This window comes from Pseudophryne corroboree, chromosome 4 (assembly GCF_028390025.1).
Source record: "Pseudophryne corroboree isolate aPseCor3 chromosome 4, aPseCor3.hap2, whole genome shotgun sequence".
Lineage (NCBI taxonomy): Eukaryota > Metazoa > Chordata > Amphibia > Anura > Myobatrachidae > Pseudophryne > Pseudophryne corroboree.
Window position 1 is genome coordinate 225,067,292 of NC_086447.1, and position 16,231 is coordinate 225,083,522.

Sequence of the window (16,231 nt, forward strand, 5' to 3'; positions counted from 1 at the left end):
TGTGCATTTTCATCTAATTTCATCTAACGAGGCCTAATGGACCATCAGAATCATGTATGTGCACTGATTCCCTTGTGTTTTTGTGATGAAATCACAGACACTGCTATATTTGTGTACAAACCATACTTTCATTACTATTTGTACAAGCGCTAAGTAAACTAATTTGACTACATCTGTCGCTGTAAGAAAAAAGATTTGCTTCTTGCTGATTGTACAGTCTGACCTCGCACATAGCGTTACAATCTGGAGCATAGTTAGACCTTTGTGGGCCACATGGAAATTTTTTTACGGGTGGTAATCAGTATGCCGGCTATTGGGATCCCGGCGCTCAGTATACCGGTGCCGGAATCCCGACACCCGGCATACCGACAACTATTCTCCCTCTTGGGGCTCCATGACCCCCCTGGAAGGAGAATGAATATGTGTGCCACCGTGCCCGCTAGGGGCTCAATTGCGCTCACCCCGCTGCCGGCATTCCAGTGGTCGGGATCCCGGCGCCGGAATGCTGGGAGGTGTGACATCATTGCTCCTCCCAGCCGGCATGGAACACTGGAGCAAAGATGGCCGCACACAGGGAATGCAGGAGGTGTGGCGTGACCGTCCTCCCAGCAGGCAGGGACCACTGTCTTGCAGCATGAGGTGTATGGTTATGCTGGGTGTATGGTTACAATTCACTTCACCCACTGCATGATCAAAATGTTTAAACTTTTTTTTTTCATTTATGAAATTTTTAATGTCGCATAGTTATTCAATTAGCCATGGGTTTACCCTGCGACCAATTGCCGGCAAAACTCCCTGCGGCGTGGGGAATGGCTATTCAATAGCCTTTTTCCCGCGCTGAAAAATTGTGAACGTAAACTGTGGAATCAATACGTTTTCCTGCGCCCGACCCGATCTTGTGTTTTTTTTGGTAAGCAGACTTTGGTTCACACTATCTGCGAGGACTTGCGAGTGGGGTATTTACCGCTAATTGAATACCTCTGGCACGGCAATTAGCCTCTAGGCTAATTGAATACGCCTCATTGTGTTATTTGTAAGATCTCATTTAATATGATTGCATAGTGATAACAATCATGGTATGGGTATGTAGGCACCTTAAGATGATGAACTGCATAACAGAGGACATGTAGGAATGCTTGTTAGATGTCTAGGGTGGGCATACAACACCAAACCATGACACTTTTAACTAAGTTGAACAGCTACAATTGAGAGACTCATTGGATTCAGTTGGGTCTGCCCACAAAGTGTATTATGTGCTAGATATTTTGTAGGGTTAATAACTCATTAATTTTACGATGGAAGCAAGAGAACTCCACTTTCACTATTTTAATATTGATGCTATAAGAAAAAATGCTGTTAGTTGTGCTACATTTGGATTACTTTCATTGCATTATGAATGTCTATGAAGTGCTATGTTGAGATCATCATGGTGATTGCATCATTCTTTCAGGTTTACTCTAGTATATTAAACTATTGTTGTTGCTAAACAAAAAAAGATTTGATTTACTAAAAATAAGTATTTTACTTTAACTAATGGGCTGTTTTCTATTTCCAAATGCTTCCGTGCCACAATTATTGGTAAGTATATATTTTACTTGTTTAAGTACTCTTAACTACAGTATATAATTTATGCAGGAAAAGCTGTATGTGGTGTCAGCAATTTTCTTCAATATCATATCCTGTATTCTCCAAACACAAGCACAATACCAGTCAATAATATAATCACAAGTAAATGTAATAATATTCAAGCATATACCTGATAATCTCGTCCACAGGCGGCTGATCGGAATGCATCAGCCCATAGGTGGCTGATCAGCTGGCCACATGCTGCAGGATCTGCAGCTACAATACATTGGGTAATTGTCCTCATACCACAGTGTATAAAAACTAGCCTGATGCTTGACCATCATTTGTTAAAAAGGGTTTGAATTATTATTGTCAGACAAGAAAGTTATTCAAAAAATAATTGAAGATAAGAAAAAATATGCAAATACAGTATTTACTATATCTGCTTCAGTTGACCGATACAGATAGTTCCAAGCCGATTCTCAAATACAGATGTGTCTTCTTATATCTTTGCTCCTTGTGCTAAAAGTCGAATTACACAACGCGTGAGTACCGGTGTGTAATCAGTGGCGCTGAGCGTGTTTTTTTTTTTTCGTGAAAATGTTTCTTAGATGCAAAGTAATGTAATATGATGCACAAGCAGCTCCTGCTGATCATAATGATATGTAGCATCCCTATAGTCTGTGTGTAACTGCAGCTGTATTTGCATACAAAATGCTATGCTACAGTGTTTTCATGGAAAACACGGAAAACACTGTAACGTGGCATTTCAGATACAGATAGCGCTGCAGTTGCATTCAGAATATAGGCATGCTGCATATCATATTAATCTGCAGAAGCTGCTTGTGCATTCTATTACATTACATTGTGTCTAAAATGCATTTTCACGGAAAATAAGCAGCAAAAAAGACGCACTGTGCTACAGAGTCTCACCACGGCATGGTGCAACTTCAAGGGCTATTTAGCGTGACTGCAGCAAGGATATATGGTAGGAAGATGAGCACTGTCTTCTGTCAACCACACTAATAGCCCCCAGGGAACCAGAAAGAGATCTAATTGCCCAGCCACATGCCGAGTGGCCATTTGTTTTCCAACGTGGCCACCTTTTCCTGCATACAAGGATTTTGTGTATAGAACTGTAAGTCTAATTCAGAGTTGTACGCTATGCCGTTGTTTTCAAAAGTGAGTGACTATCGGCAGGCTGAGCGTGCACCGCAGTCGCACTGCGCATGTGTAAAGGTGACTTTGCGATTTCACAGTGAGAATTTCTTTGCAGAGTGATTGACAGTAAGTGACCGTTTGGGGGTGGTAATGTTGAGTGTAGGCATGAATGCAGATGTGTCATAGCCGCTTTCGGGGGAGTGTATCTGACGTCGACTGCAATCATGTACACAGAGAAACATGGCGTCTGGGGTTGCTACTGCTGCGACCAGTGTGCGTAGCCATAGACCTACTCGAGCAGGCTACAAATGTGTGCTCAGTTGCAAATGGGTTTTCAACTGCTCCGGTAGGCGGCTGTTTTCATTTCTGGGTGCCAGCTTTGCTTGCTAACATTAGCAGTTCCGTAGCCTAGAGAATAGCAGTTGCAATGGCATTAGCGTACAGCTCTGAATAAGGCCTTGTAACTGTTTTTTTCTATCCCTACTTTAAAAAAAAAAAGGCATTTGCAGAACTTTGGAACAAAGTTCATTCCTTCTTTTTGGAAGGCTAATGCTGCTTCTCAGAAATATGCGCTACATACTGTACAGCTCTCTTTGCTGGCAAAGCCGTGGGAAGGACAGAAGAGGCCAACCTCCCTTTTTCCCTCATTTTCAGTGTAATAAGTGTTGTAAAAAAATGAAGCCAGTGGGTTTTTTTCTTCCATAAAGCCACAGACATGTGTTTTCCATCAAGCTCTCTGCTGCCTGACACCTGACATTGGACAGTCCTCATAAGTTAACGTGAAGACAAACAAATGGTATGGGGGGATAAAAATGGCTCTCAGCTGAACCAGAGTTTGCTGACACAGGCAGAATGAAACCTCAGTTGAAAAAGATCTGTCAGGTTAGCACCTGACTTTAGATCCTCTCATCATTACAAACTACTGTGACTACTCTTGTACAATCTTTTTTCTTTTAAGCCATCATAGAGCACTTAGAGGGAGCAACCATACAGCTCTCAAAGTGCCATGATAGAGCGTGATAAATGCAGCAAAAAAATAAACACTTCCATTCAATTTTAAATACTTACCATTATAACACTGACAATGCACATTTTGTTTCACTGTTTATCTAATTTAATTAAAAAGCCACGGGTGTTATACTTGAATGCAGAACTGTAAAATCATATTTTCCCCAAATATACAAAGATACCTTAGTTGCTATGTAACAAAGTGTTGTCTTTGATGCATAGGAAGCCTGTTCCAGTTCATTCATTTGCTTCAGTGCATACATTTGTTAGTTGGCCACTTGACATGTTGACAGTTTTATTGAGAGCCCCCTAGTGCCAAAGAGAATGGGGCAGATATATTAAGCCTGTAGAAATTATAAAGTGACCAGATTTATCAAGCCTTGGACATTGCTAAATTGTACAGTGATAAAGTACTAATCAACCAGCTCCTAAGATGTTACAGGCTGTGTTTGAAAATTGACAGAAGCTTGGTACTTTATCACTGTGCAATTTATCACTCCCCAGGGCTTGATAAATATGGGCCTGAAGGTGATAACACACCAGCAAATCAGTTCCTAACTCATTTTTTTTTTAAACCCAGCCTGTAACTTGACAGGAGCTGATTGACCCGTGCCTTATCACCACTCACTTTATCACTTCTCCAGGCTTAATACATCTGCCCTAATGTGTGTAACATACCAGGGCTGTCTTTTGGTATCTGCTCAATGGGCAGTTGCCCAAGAGCCCCAGGAGTATAGAGACCCTAGGCTGATATCTGAGGGTCCCCTTTTTCCAAGGGTACCAGATTTTTGAAAACCGGCCCTGGCAAACCAGTATTGTCCATCTTTAAAGCAGTGGTCCCCATCCGAGCCTGTTAATTACTCTTCCCAGTCAGATATCTCTGGTTCTGTCTGAGTTAGAGGGTATACTCCAAAAGCTGGTATTCTTCCCTTTCAGTGGACACTGTCAGCTTGTCTCTACTATGCCTGGAACCAGAGATATTAGCCTTCCAGCAGCTGGTCCCTGCTCCAGCTCCACACACCTGGTATGCAGTTTTTTATTTTCGTCAGTGGATTGCTCTGGCTTCAGAACTCTGAACCCCAAGCAGCCCCCATCCCCTACTGCTGGAAGATGGGTAGGGGCCCAGTGCACTGCTTTGCCCAGGGGCCTACACTGCTGTTAAGACGGCCCTGTAACATACAGCTATGCTGATTCTTCTATTCCGGCATATCCGGGTTTTGTTAGATTCACTATGGTACAAAGTGTACCCAGCCATCAATACAAGTTATTGAGGCGGTTGCATTTGAGCTGTACATTGAATTGTAAGGAAAGAGAAATGTACGCAGAGATGGACATGCCTTTAGCAATAAAAAAAAAGACAAGATCATTTCACAATTTCCTTTCTTCTGTAATCACAATAGTTTTACTGTGTGTGAAAGAATCAATCAGTTAGTAAGTGATTATTGTATACTGTGATAGTGAAAGGATATTACTTTGCCGGCCTCTGCAGTTACATATGAGTCTCTGAGGAGTAAGAATCAGTGCAGCAGTAAGGAAGCCCTCTCTGCGAACCCTGCATATGATGTTATTTTTACTGGGGGGGGGGGGGGGGGTTCCTATCTTTCCAGGCTGTATTTTAAATATCGGGACACGCCTATAGATAAAGTTTCACATAGAGGAGAAATATGTGGCTGGGATTAGTTGAGGATCGGGTTGTATGCATCTCGGGTTGGGGACGAGCAGTGTTTCCTTGTTCATTGTACCAAGATGTAATTCTAGCACAAGAGCCTATGTTAATCAATGTATTGGTATTAGACTTCTGTTCTATCCTACATACATTATCACTGAATGTAATAACAGAACCCATCTTTCATCTTCTGCCTAGCATAGCTTTCATCTGAGTTTACTTGCATGCATTCTGAGTAATATATAAGCTTCCTTGTCTTGCATACACCAATATTAAAGATGCGTCCAAAGCACTTACTCATTACATTAAATATATTCTCTATTTTATTCTAATTTCACACCAGGCTAGAGCAGGTAGACCACTGCTTCCCCTCACGGCCATCAGACTGCACCTCATATCGGTCATACTGTCGCAACATCAGTTGTGTTGGGACTGAAGGAAACATGGTCAAACAATGAGGTGTGTAGTGTCATGTGATCAGATTTCTGCATCTAAAGGGCACATAAGCAGCTGAATATCATCGTCAACTTGTCACTGGTGTACGGTGATAACATCAGGTCATGGAAACAGATTTGGGTTTGGTGCTGTGCCTTTGATATCGGCAGGACAGACGTTCAAAGTGAGCAGCGATCTGGCCGACCAAGCAGGTCCACCACAGGCAGTGCACAAAACCAGTTTCCGTGACCTGATATACTGTATATACAGGTTGAGTATCCCATATCCTAATACAGGTTGAGTATCCCTTATCCAAAATGCTTGGGACCAGAGGTATTTTGGATATGGGATTTTTCCGTATTTTGGAATAATTGCATACCATAATGAGATATCATGGTGATGGGTCCTAAGTCTAAGCACAGAATGCATTTATGTTTCATATACACCTTATACACACAGCCTGAAGGTCATTTTAGCCAATATTTTTTGTAACTTTGTGCATCAAACAAAGTGTGTCTACATTCACACAATTCATTTAGTTTTCATATACACCTTATACACAAAGCCTGAAGGTCATTTAATACAATATTTTTAATAACTTTGTGTATTAAACTAAGTTTGTGTACACTGAGCCATCAAAAAACAAAGTTTTTCACTATCTCAATCTCAGTCAAAAAAGTCCGTATTTCGGAATATTCCGTATTTCGGAATATTTGGATAAGGGATACTCAACCTGTATTCTGAAATATGGAATATTCCAAAATACAGAATTTTTTGAGTGAGATAGTGAAATCTTTGTTTTCTGATGGCAAAATGTAAATAAACTTAGTTTAATACACAAAGTTATTAACAATATTGCATTAAATGACCTTCAGGCTGTGTGTATAAGGTGTATATGAAACATAAATGAATTGTGTGAACGTACACACACTTTGTTTAATGCACAAACTTATTAAAAATATTGGCTAAAATGATCTTCATGCTGTGTGTATAAGGTGTATATGTAACATAAATGCATTCTGTGCTTAGACTTGGGTCCCATCACCATGATATCTCATTATGGTATGCAATTATTCCAAACTACGGAAAAATCCAATATCCAAAAAACTTCTGGTCCCAAGCATTTTGGATAAGGGATACTCAACCTGTACACATAAACACACACACGGTTGCAGGAATCAGTCAGAAATCTATTCCGCAGTTTTATTATAACAATTATTATTTGGCCAAGTGCGCTAGGATTCTAGACCTGTGAAGTGCAAAGTCAGAGCCAATGAGTTATGAGCCATCCTAGCAGCAATATCATCAAACTGATTTGCTGCCATAACATTGACCATTTGTATCTAGTGTAAATGCAAACTGTCATCAGTGATTACATTGAAAGCGTCACATATTGCTTCCTAGTGTTGTAAAATGCACTGTCACTTAGTAGTAGGGTCACACAGAACTGCACTGTTATTTAGTATAAAGGGTTAAACTTAGAAAAAAATAGCATTCTGAGTAGAGGCAACTTTGATCCTCCCTATACTAACAATAGAAATGATTCATATTTTGACCATCACTCTCACTTCTGAGTACACCCCATGATGTCTGGATTTCTTTATTCCAAAAATTACTGGTAATTGCTGATTTGTCCAGTTTCAGTTTCCCCAAAAGAAGACTGCATTATCACACATAAACATTTAGTAATCTTGGATTGGTCCATCTTTCTTCTCTTCTAGTAATGAATCATCAGCATCAGCAACAGCAGATGACTTCCAGCCCAGCCATATCCCAACAGACCCACCCTTCCCAGAGTCATCAAGCTTCCTTGATCAATTTGCCCAATGCGCTCACTAACCAACAGCAGCAGCAACAGAAACTCAGGCTCCAGAGAATCCAGATGGAGCGAGAACGAATCAGAATGCGGCAAGAGGAGCTGATGAGACAGGTGATTGCAAACACGGTTTGTATTGCCGGGTATCAATGTTACATGGCATATCATTATGTTTATCCAAGCACACTCCCTGCAATCTTAGTTCTGCTCCTGATACGCTTTGCAACAACTGGTATTTATATTGCCCAGGTCCTGCCAATATTCCAAATATATCTCCGTACGGACTTTACCAAACTTGAAAATGGCAAATCCATTTTCCTAGTCTTTTTTTTACTATTACTGTCAAACTGAGCATGTGCGTAGTATTAAGTGTCTTTTCCAAAATGTCAAACCCACTGATGATGGACAGTTCAGTACAACCAGATGCATCTCTGCCTGTGTGTTTATGCAGCTCTGCTACATGACAGTGTGTGCACAGATTCCTACATATACAGTATGTTACTGTAGCATACATGTAGCTTATGTTGCAGTGCCATACGTACAATAAATGCTTTCAAATGTAACTTCAGTACTTGTGTATTATTGAGAGTCCAATTAAGCTGTTGGTAAGATAATAAAGGGCTGTGTCCTTAACTTTCATGGTAAGCACACATTCAGAATATGGTGGCCAATCCCGGGATCGGGATCCCGGGATTTAGGCCCAAAAATGGCCGGGATTCAATTTCCGGGATTGGAAGCTCCAATCCCGGGGATTGAGGGATCAGCGTTGAGCGTCCACAGGACGCTCAAACGCTGCCCGGCTTCCTCCTTCCGGGTCCTCAGCACAGCATGTGCGGTGCGTGGGGGCGGCCACCTAGGTAAAAGCCAATCCCGGGAATCCCGGTATTGGCCATTTTTCAATACCGATACCCGGGATTGAAAAAATGGCCCGGGATTGGCTTCCCTAATTCAGAAGCCATTTGTGTCCAGAAGAGTTAATCTAACTCCCTAAACAGAATAGTTGGGAGAAGTTTTCCAATTTGCTTTCTATATTATCAAGATAAATAACACAAGTCCGATTTATTATACCCATCAATAAGAAAAAAAAACGTAGACTCCACCTGTCACTTCAACAAAACACATATGTTTAGGTAGAATGATTGTGAAGGGTTGAACCTCCTTTATTTAAAACCCCAGAGACACATTTTGTTGTAGCTAGTGCCTTCGCTTTCTGTTCTGATTTAGTTTTGAAACAGCACATAAACATCACAGTAAAAAGCAATGATAATTGTCAGTAATATTGTATGAAATTTCCAATCTATATATTTTCAGGGATTGGCAACCCCAATAATTATCAACATGCGGGCTCCAATGGCTATGTCTGATTCTAACGCAGCAGAAATTCATGGAGTAAGGGACTCGGGTCTATTTACTAATCTTTGGATGGAGATAAAGTTGACGGAGATAAAGTACCAGCCAATCAGCTCCTAACTGTCATGTCACAGGCTGTGTTTGAAAAATGACAGAAGCTGATTTGCTGGTACTTTATCTCCGTCCACTTTATCTCCATCCAAGGCTTTAGTAAATAGAACCTTTAGTAAAGTCTATCTAAAAATGATGACAGGGTTGATGATTCCCAATAATAGACTCATACGAGGAGATTTCAGTTTAAACATACAAGTAGCCCATTTTGTGTATAAGCAAACATGATTGTGCACAATTTTATATATACGCCTCTTAGGATATCGGCATAAAGAGCTTTAGTTATCAAATACCGAATTGTCAAATATTTTCATACAACATTTAATCAAATTGTCATTTTAAAACTACAGGCAAAATTGCAGAACATATGCAATTTTAGCTCCAACAATCAGTATCCCTAATTTGATCACCCGAATATGCAGAATTGACACTTGATAAAGAACCTATTTTCGGGTGCTTAAGATGCATCTGAAAGGGATGTGCTAAACTAGTTTGTGCCTTAAGTTGGGTACACACTGGAGTGACTGGCATTCATTCCGATATCAGAACAAATGCCTTTGAGCCCAGAAGCTGAGTACACACTAGAATGCGTTTTATGAAGGACAGAACGATCATGTTCCGTCTTTTATAAGCATAAAAAAGGTCGCTAGCGATATCACTAGGTTTGATGTGCAGCACATCAAACCTGGTGACCAGCGACCGCGGGAGCGTTCAGTCACCCAAAGACACTGAACGATGTAGGCAGTTTGTCATTACAAAATGGCAAATCAGCCCAACATCGCTCTAGTGCGTGCCCAGCTTTACACGTGAACACCCCTGATCACCTGTTGATGCGCTAGTGACCACATGTGGTAGTTACACAACTCTTACACTACTGGCCCTAGCTGTGTGCATAGGCCTTGCAACAAATTTTAAGAAATTCCAACACAGAAATGCACATGCGTCAAAATTTTGTGAAATAACATAACCTACACATACAAACCCAGTTGCTAGAGTTAAACTTTATTTTCAAATAGATGGGAGAAAAAAGTTAATTATGTGACAAAGAGATCATTACCTGGTTCTCTGCACGCTCCATGAAATAGAGCTTCGAGGTAGGAGCCCAGAATAACCAGTGTTTAGTAATAGGTGGGTGGGGAAGTATTTAATGACTATAATACTCAAAGTAAACAACTTGAATTGCACTTGTATCACATAGACTTTCAGGTAGTTGCACAAATTAACATATTAGAAATTATAATAGAACAGCAATGTTGGGACAGCTTATAATGGGGGAGATGCAGCAAAGCTTGTAAAGAGTGGAGACGTTGTCTATAGCAAACATTGAGCTTCTACCTATCATTTATAGAATGTACCTGATAAATGTGATTGGTTGCAACGCCACTTGTCCATTTATCCATGCTTTAGAAGCTTTGATTGAGATGGTGTGCGGCATATAGAAAAGTGATCTACATGTAGTTATGTGGCTCTCAGGGCAGGCAGCAGAATTGTCCGAGACTGGAGTGGTTAATTAGATTGACCATAATTAGGTCGACAGCCAATAGGTTGACCCCATATGGCCGTCATGCATAAGGTCGACATGGAAATGGTAGAAAGTACAAAAAGTCAACAGGTACAAAAGGTTGTTGGGGATATAAGGTAGTTGTGGAAATGGTCAACACAAAAATGGTCGACACAAGTTTTTTATTTTTTTTATTTTGTATGTTTAAACAAATGCAAATCAAATTAGTGGAAATGCTACTGCTGTGCTCGGCCCACTGGTAGTCCACGTGATGGTAAATGATGAAAGAGTTTGAAAAAAAAAAGCAATACACAATACCTTGTGTCCACCATATGTGCGTCAACCATTGGCATGTCGACCTTTTGAACCCGTTGACCTCAAGCACTGTCGACCTTTTGACCCTGTCGACCTTTTGTACCTGTCTACCTAATGCGCCTCAACCATATAGGGTTGACCTATTGACTGGCGATTTATCATCCGGAACCCATCAGAGACACGATGACAAAATGCAGTGTTACCTTTTGTACTGTGCAATAACAATAATTTCATTATTTTTGTCGCTGTAAAAGTGATAATAATTACAAACGGTAATACAAAAAGGACAAATGTAGCTCATTCACCACTATGGAACTCTACCCCAAAGTAGATAATGCATGTTCACTCTCTAGTCATGGCAAGCCAGAAGAGAGCATGTTCCTATTTCCTTTAAAATACAGGTTCATAAAAACGCAAAACTATTGTTAGCCTTCATAAAGGATATTTGTCATACAGAAACCCCCCTGTAATAATTTCATTGCTGTCCTCAAGATAATCCTTCACTCCTGCTTTATTGTCCTTAATATAACCTGTCCAGAAAACTGCTGACTTAGTACTGTGAGTGGTTGCTAGGTAACTGGAATGAGGCGGAAGGGCTCGGGTGAAAGGGTGTGGAATTCCTTTGGCACGGGTGGAAGGGTGTGGAATTCCTTTGGCAGGTCTTTCTAGTCTCTTTTTAACCTGACAGCAGTTACTGGTCCGTTTCCCAACCACTCCAGACACGACAGCTGCTGTGCAATGAGCAGACACACCCAGCTGAGAGAAAATACCAGTTTCAGGGAGTTCTCTTATTGGGTTTTGCATCTTGCTTGGTGAAACCTCAGGACGCCTTCTGGAAGAGTTAATTAAATAAGTGAAAGCCTTTATTCATGGAAAACAACGTGACACTGAATGGTACCTGACAGCCCCCAGATAGCGATCGTGAAAACATATTGCTATGCAGTGTTTGTATATATAAATGCTAAATGCATTTGTAATTTATGCCCTGAGGAATCTATTATGGAATTTGGGGAACCTACTGGCTATTTAGCTGCACACAGCTGTTTTCATTTTTAACAATGTTCTAGTTGTCACCAAGGCAATGTAATAGCTTGAGAGTTGCAGGAACTAGCGCAATTCAAGCGATTTAGCCCATAGATTTAAAGTGCCAATAATTTAATAGACAATACCAAGTTTTATTTCCAATTTTAAAGGCTAAATAGCCAGAATTGCGCCACTTCCTGCAGATTGCAGGAATTGGCGCAGCTCTTTGAACTAAACTTGAATGATACATTTTACTTTGTCATTATTTATTAAACAAAAATAAGCCAATATGAACAAGTTCTATGTAAAAAAGTATGTTCTTACTGCTTCTATATCAATAAGAAAGTCAGTTTAGCAGATTGCTGATAATGAAGTGTACTTTACTATATGATCATCTGGATTTGCTCCCACCGCAATATAAAAGCAGAATGTTTGGCAGTTCGGACCGGAGATTGTCTGGCTTGTGCCAACACTATGCTAAGAAAAAAATACATCTGTAGTGATCTCATAAAAACAATTGTTCCTACTTATCAGTTTAGAAAGGGTTATAAGATAATTTCCAAACAGTTTGAAGTCTGTCATTCAATAGTGAGAGTTTTGAAAATCCTTGGAGTGGGCACCTCAACAAATGAACCCAAAGATGAGACCGTATGATGCTCTAAGACATCACAAACAATCCATGAGCTGGTTTAGGAATCTCCCATCAGAAAAATACTGAACAGGTGCAGCTTTCATGGAAGGGTAGGAAGGAGACAAAGACAACATTGTTGTAAGGACTAGATTAGCAAAGTTGCATTTTAAAAAAGCAAAAAACTTCTGGAACAAATGTGGTCATTTGGTCTTAATACACAACTGATGTTTGGTCGAAACTCAAAAATGGTCCTTTGTAAATCAGCAAATCTACATCTCAATGGATGAAATATAAAGAATCAAGGTACTGGAATGGCTAGTCAAAGACCAAACTTCAACTGTACTGAGAAGTTGTGGTAGAGCCTGAAGACAGCTGTGCTTAAATGTATGGCCTCAAATATGAATGGAAGTTAAAGGGGCTTCTACAAGCTACAGATTTATGGGGTAAACATACATGGCATCGTCAGAGGTATTTATCACATGAGATTAGATTAGGCATTGAGGAGGAATAGGTATAGGTATAGACAAGGTAAAGTAAACGTAATGTCATGTGCCGCTATGTTTCCTCAGTCTTGGAGGCTTTTTGTATATTTAATATCCAAGTAGAAATGTGTGAAATCCATAGCAACATCCATACATTGCCTTTCATTGTCCAACTTGCTAGTTGCTGATTCATTAAGCATGGATCTCTACACATTTTCAGTTTGTTAAGCAATATAAGTAAATCATTTTTTTTTAAGTGGATAAAGTATGTGTAGAACATACAGTGTATTGTATTATGGGGGAAAAGGAGTGTATCCAGTGCTAAATTATTATTATACAGATGACTTGCTGATTTTGTTGGACATTAGCCTTTTGTTAAATATTGTTTACTTGTAGTCCCTTATTTTACATACCTATTCTGTCAGAAAGTGGTAATATGCTTTTGGAAAGTTTTGTTGACTTTAATCCTTTGCTTATGTACTTTCAGCCCGGCAGAGTAAAACAGTGCTTTGTAATCATAGCCTGAAGCTGTTGTTTTGCTTAATTAACAGGAACATAGCAAAGAGATGAAGTGGGACACCCACACACTGCTGCAGTAGTGTCAGTCTTCTGTCTGAGCTCTAAGAGAATAAAGGATTTGTCTGAATTAGATATTCCTTTTTATTGGCTGATTTTACATATCTTCAAAAGCAAGATTGGTAGAGGCAGAGTTACCATTAAGCAACCATGATATGCCATCAGCCAAGTACATTAGTTAGGTTACATACAATCCTTCTATTCATCACAAATGACTGGAACTTTCCTGTTTGTGGGCACATTAGACACATTAGAACCAGTCAAACTTTGCTAGAGACACATCTTCCAATGTATAGGGCAGCTTTACATGTCATGGATGTAGAGGCAGCAAATAGAATCAACACGTGCAGAGGTGGAACTACCATTGGTGCAGCAGGTGCATTGCAACAGGGCCCCTGAGGACAAAGGGGCCCACTGCTGCCCAGACCAGCTATGTGTTATCCCCTGACCCTCCCCCTGCAGACCATTTTGAGCAATATCAGAGGAATGGCACCCATGCAAAGAGCAGGGTGACCCCCAATGCCTGTGGGACCTGCCCCTTACCATAGGTAGGCAAGGCTGTCCTTGTGTGTGCCGGACTGATAGAGGAGTCCTGCCACCTATCAGCACTGATGATCACAACCACTTACTCTCTCTAATTAACAGACAGCTTTACGTTTTTTCTGATTCCCTGCTGTCTGTGAATTAGAGGCAGCTCACACTCGGAGTGACTGCACTGTCAGAGTCTGCCTGACTGAGTACCAAACTGAGGAAAGCACAAGCTCCCTGTTATACCCCTTTCAGACTGACAAAAATTTCCCGGGTTATTGCACATGAACGCGCATCAACCCGGGAATTTACTCAGTGTGAAAGGGTCCTGCAAGAATATCCCGGCACGAGCGTCCCGGTATTTCATCCCAGGTCTCGACCAGGGTTGAATCCGGGATCGTCCCGGGATGCAGTGCATTGTGAACGGGTATGCTGGGTCAAGGCGACCCGGCACCCGTTGTCTGCATAGGAGGAGGCGGTGGTTGGAGATGATTATCTCCAAGCACAGCCTCCGGTAGCGTCAGCGGTGACGTCACCAACCCGGCAATATGCTGGGTCGGGACACAAGTCTGAAGGGGTCTCAAGCCGGGTCGCACCTGGGAAGCACCCGTGTACACATTCCCGGGTGCGACCCGGCTATTGTCAGTCTGAAAGGGGTATTAGCTGCACCGTGCAGGACATTGTACTTGTACCCCTGTTATCCACTGTCTTTACCTGTCACCCTCTCCCTGGCACCCACTGTCTCCCCCTGTCACCCTCTGCCTCTCCTTACCTTCCGCTTCCACCTGCTGCCTCTCCCTGTCTTACGCTGTAACCCTCTGCCTCTCCCTGTCACCCACTATGTGGCATATTGTCAACTTGGGTTGGGGTGGAGGACGGGGGGAACACTTGGTGTTGTGGACTACAAGAAAAATTTCATATAACTTTTTTATATACTCACTGTATTTTTTTAAATGTATTTTACATTAATTTTTAAGGTTTATATAATAGATCTGTGTCTGACATCAGAAACCATTGTCGGTATATCTCTCCCCCTTTTTTGCCTCATTCTGCACATTGTTTCCCAAGTCTACTGTGGCACATTGTAAAGTTGTAGTGGCAATGTGCAGTAGTTTATGTATATGAAGACAGGAACTGAGAATTATTGTACAGTAGCATTGCCTGCTTCGTAGTCCTCCACATTGTACAGATCCCATTGCAAATTTTTGTATTAAATTATTTTTTTTAGATCCTATTTTAGAATTTGATATTGCATGCTTTCTTTAGCTTCAACTGGTTGCAGTGCTGTGCAACAGTCAGAGTTATGTGTATTGTGCATAATGCATGATACTTATTTCTGCCCTACACCACAAGTTATTAATATGGCTAATATAGATAAACTGTAACCACCATCAGTTTTTCATTTTACCCTTCTAATCATTACAGTTAATAGTAAAAAAAAAAAAAAAAATCTGGTTTGGAAGTCAGTTTATACTGTATTACCACTTTAAAGGAGAAAGCATTACCCTTATATGGAGATCTAATATATTGGGCCATTTTGGGGCATTTCCTGTCAACAAAGCTGGATTAACAACAGGGCAATCACCTAGGGGGCTCCACACACTGGGGCTGGTGTGCGGCACATATAGCTTACATTACCAACGTATGGACACTGTCACATGTGTGCACTGGGTTTTCCATGTGGCATACTGTGAACTAGGGGCAATACAGTGTGTTTAATATATTTATGGTACTGAAAGTATTAACACAATACACACACTCGATAATAACGTCACCAGCATGTTTTATTGATCATGTTATTGGTAGTAAGTTGCCCTGGGGGCCTCACGAACATTAACCCAGCCCTACTTGCCAAAGGCACGGAGACCTTTTCACTTCTGGTGTTGGGACAGAAGTACAGACTACTTCTTGTCACATGACTCATTGTAAAGCATTCCATGATGGAATTAGATTGCAATGAAAAGAGAATCTTCTTTGTGTTTAGATCCATATTAAAAATATATTTCATGTGAAGCATAGCACATCTTGGGCATACAGTACTGTCGTTCTGCTACTGGTCGAA

The 16,231-nt window shown here is 40.9% G+C and overlaps 1 protein-coding gene across 2 annotated transcripts in view; it reads left to right on the top strand.

The window, feature by feature from the left end:
- WWTR1 (WW domain containing transcription regulator 1) overlaps nt 1-16,231 on the top strand; it is a 135,474-nt gene that overhangs the window by 96,918 nt on the left and 22,325 nt on the right. The window contains exon 3 of one of the 2 annotated variants that reach the window (XM_063915941.1): nt 7,558-7,781. In XM_063915941.1, the coding sequence (XP_063772011.1) occupies nt 7,558-7,781 (224 nt within the window). The remainder of the gene's footprint in view (nt 1-7,557; nt 7,782-16,231) is intronic. The other variant, XM_063915942.1, reaches the window with a different exon arrangement.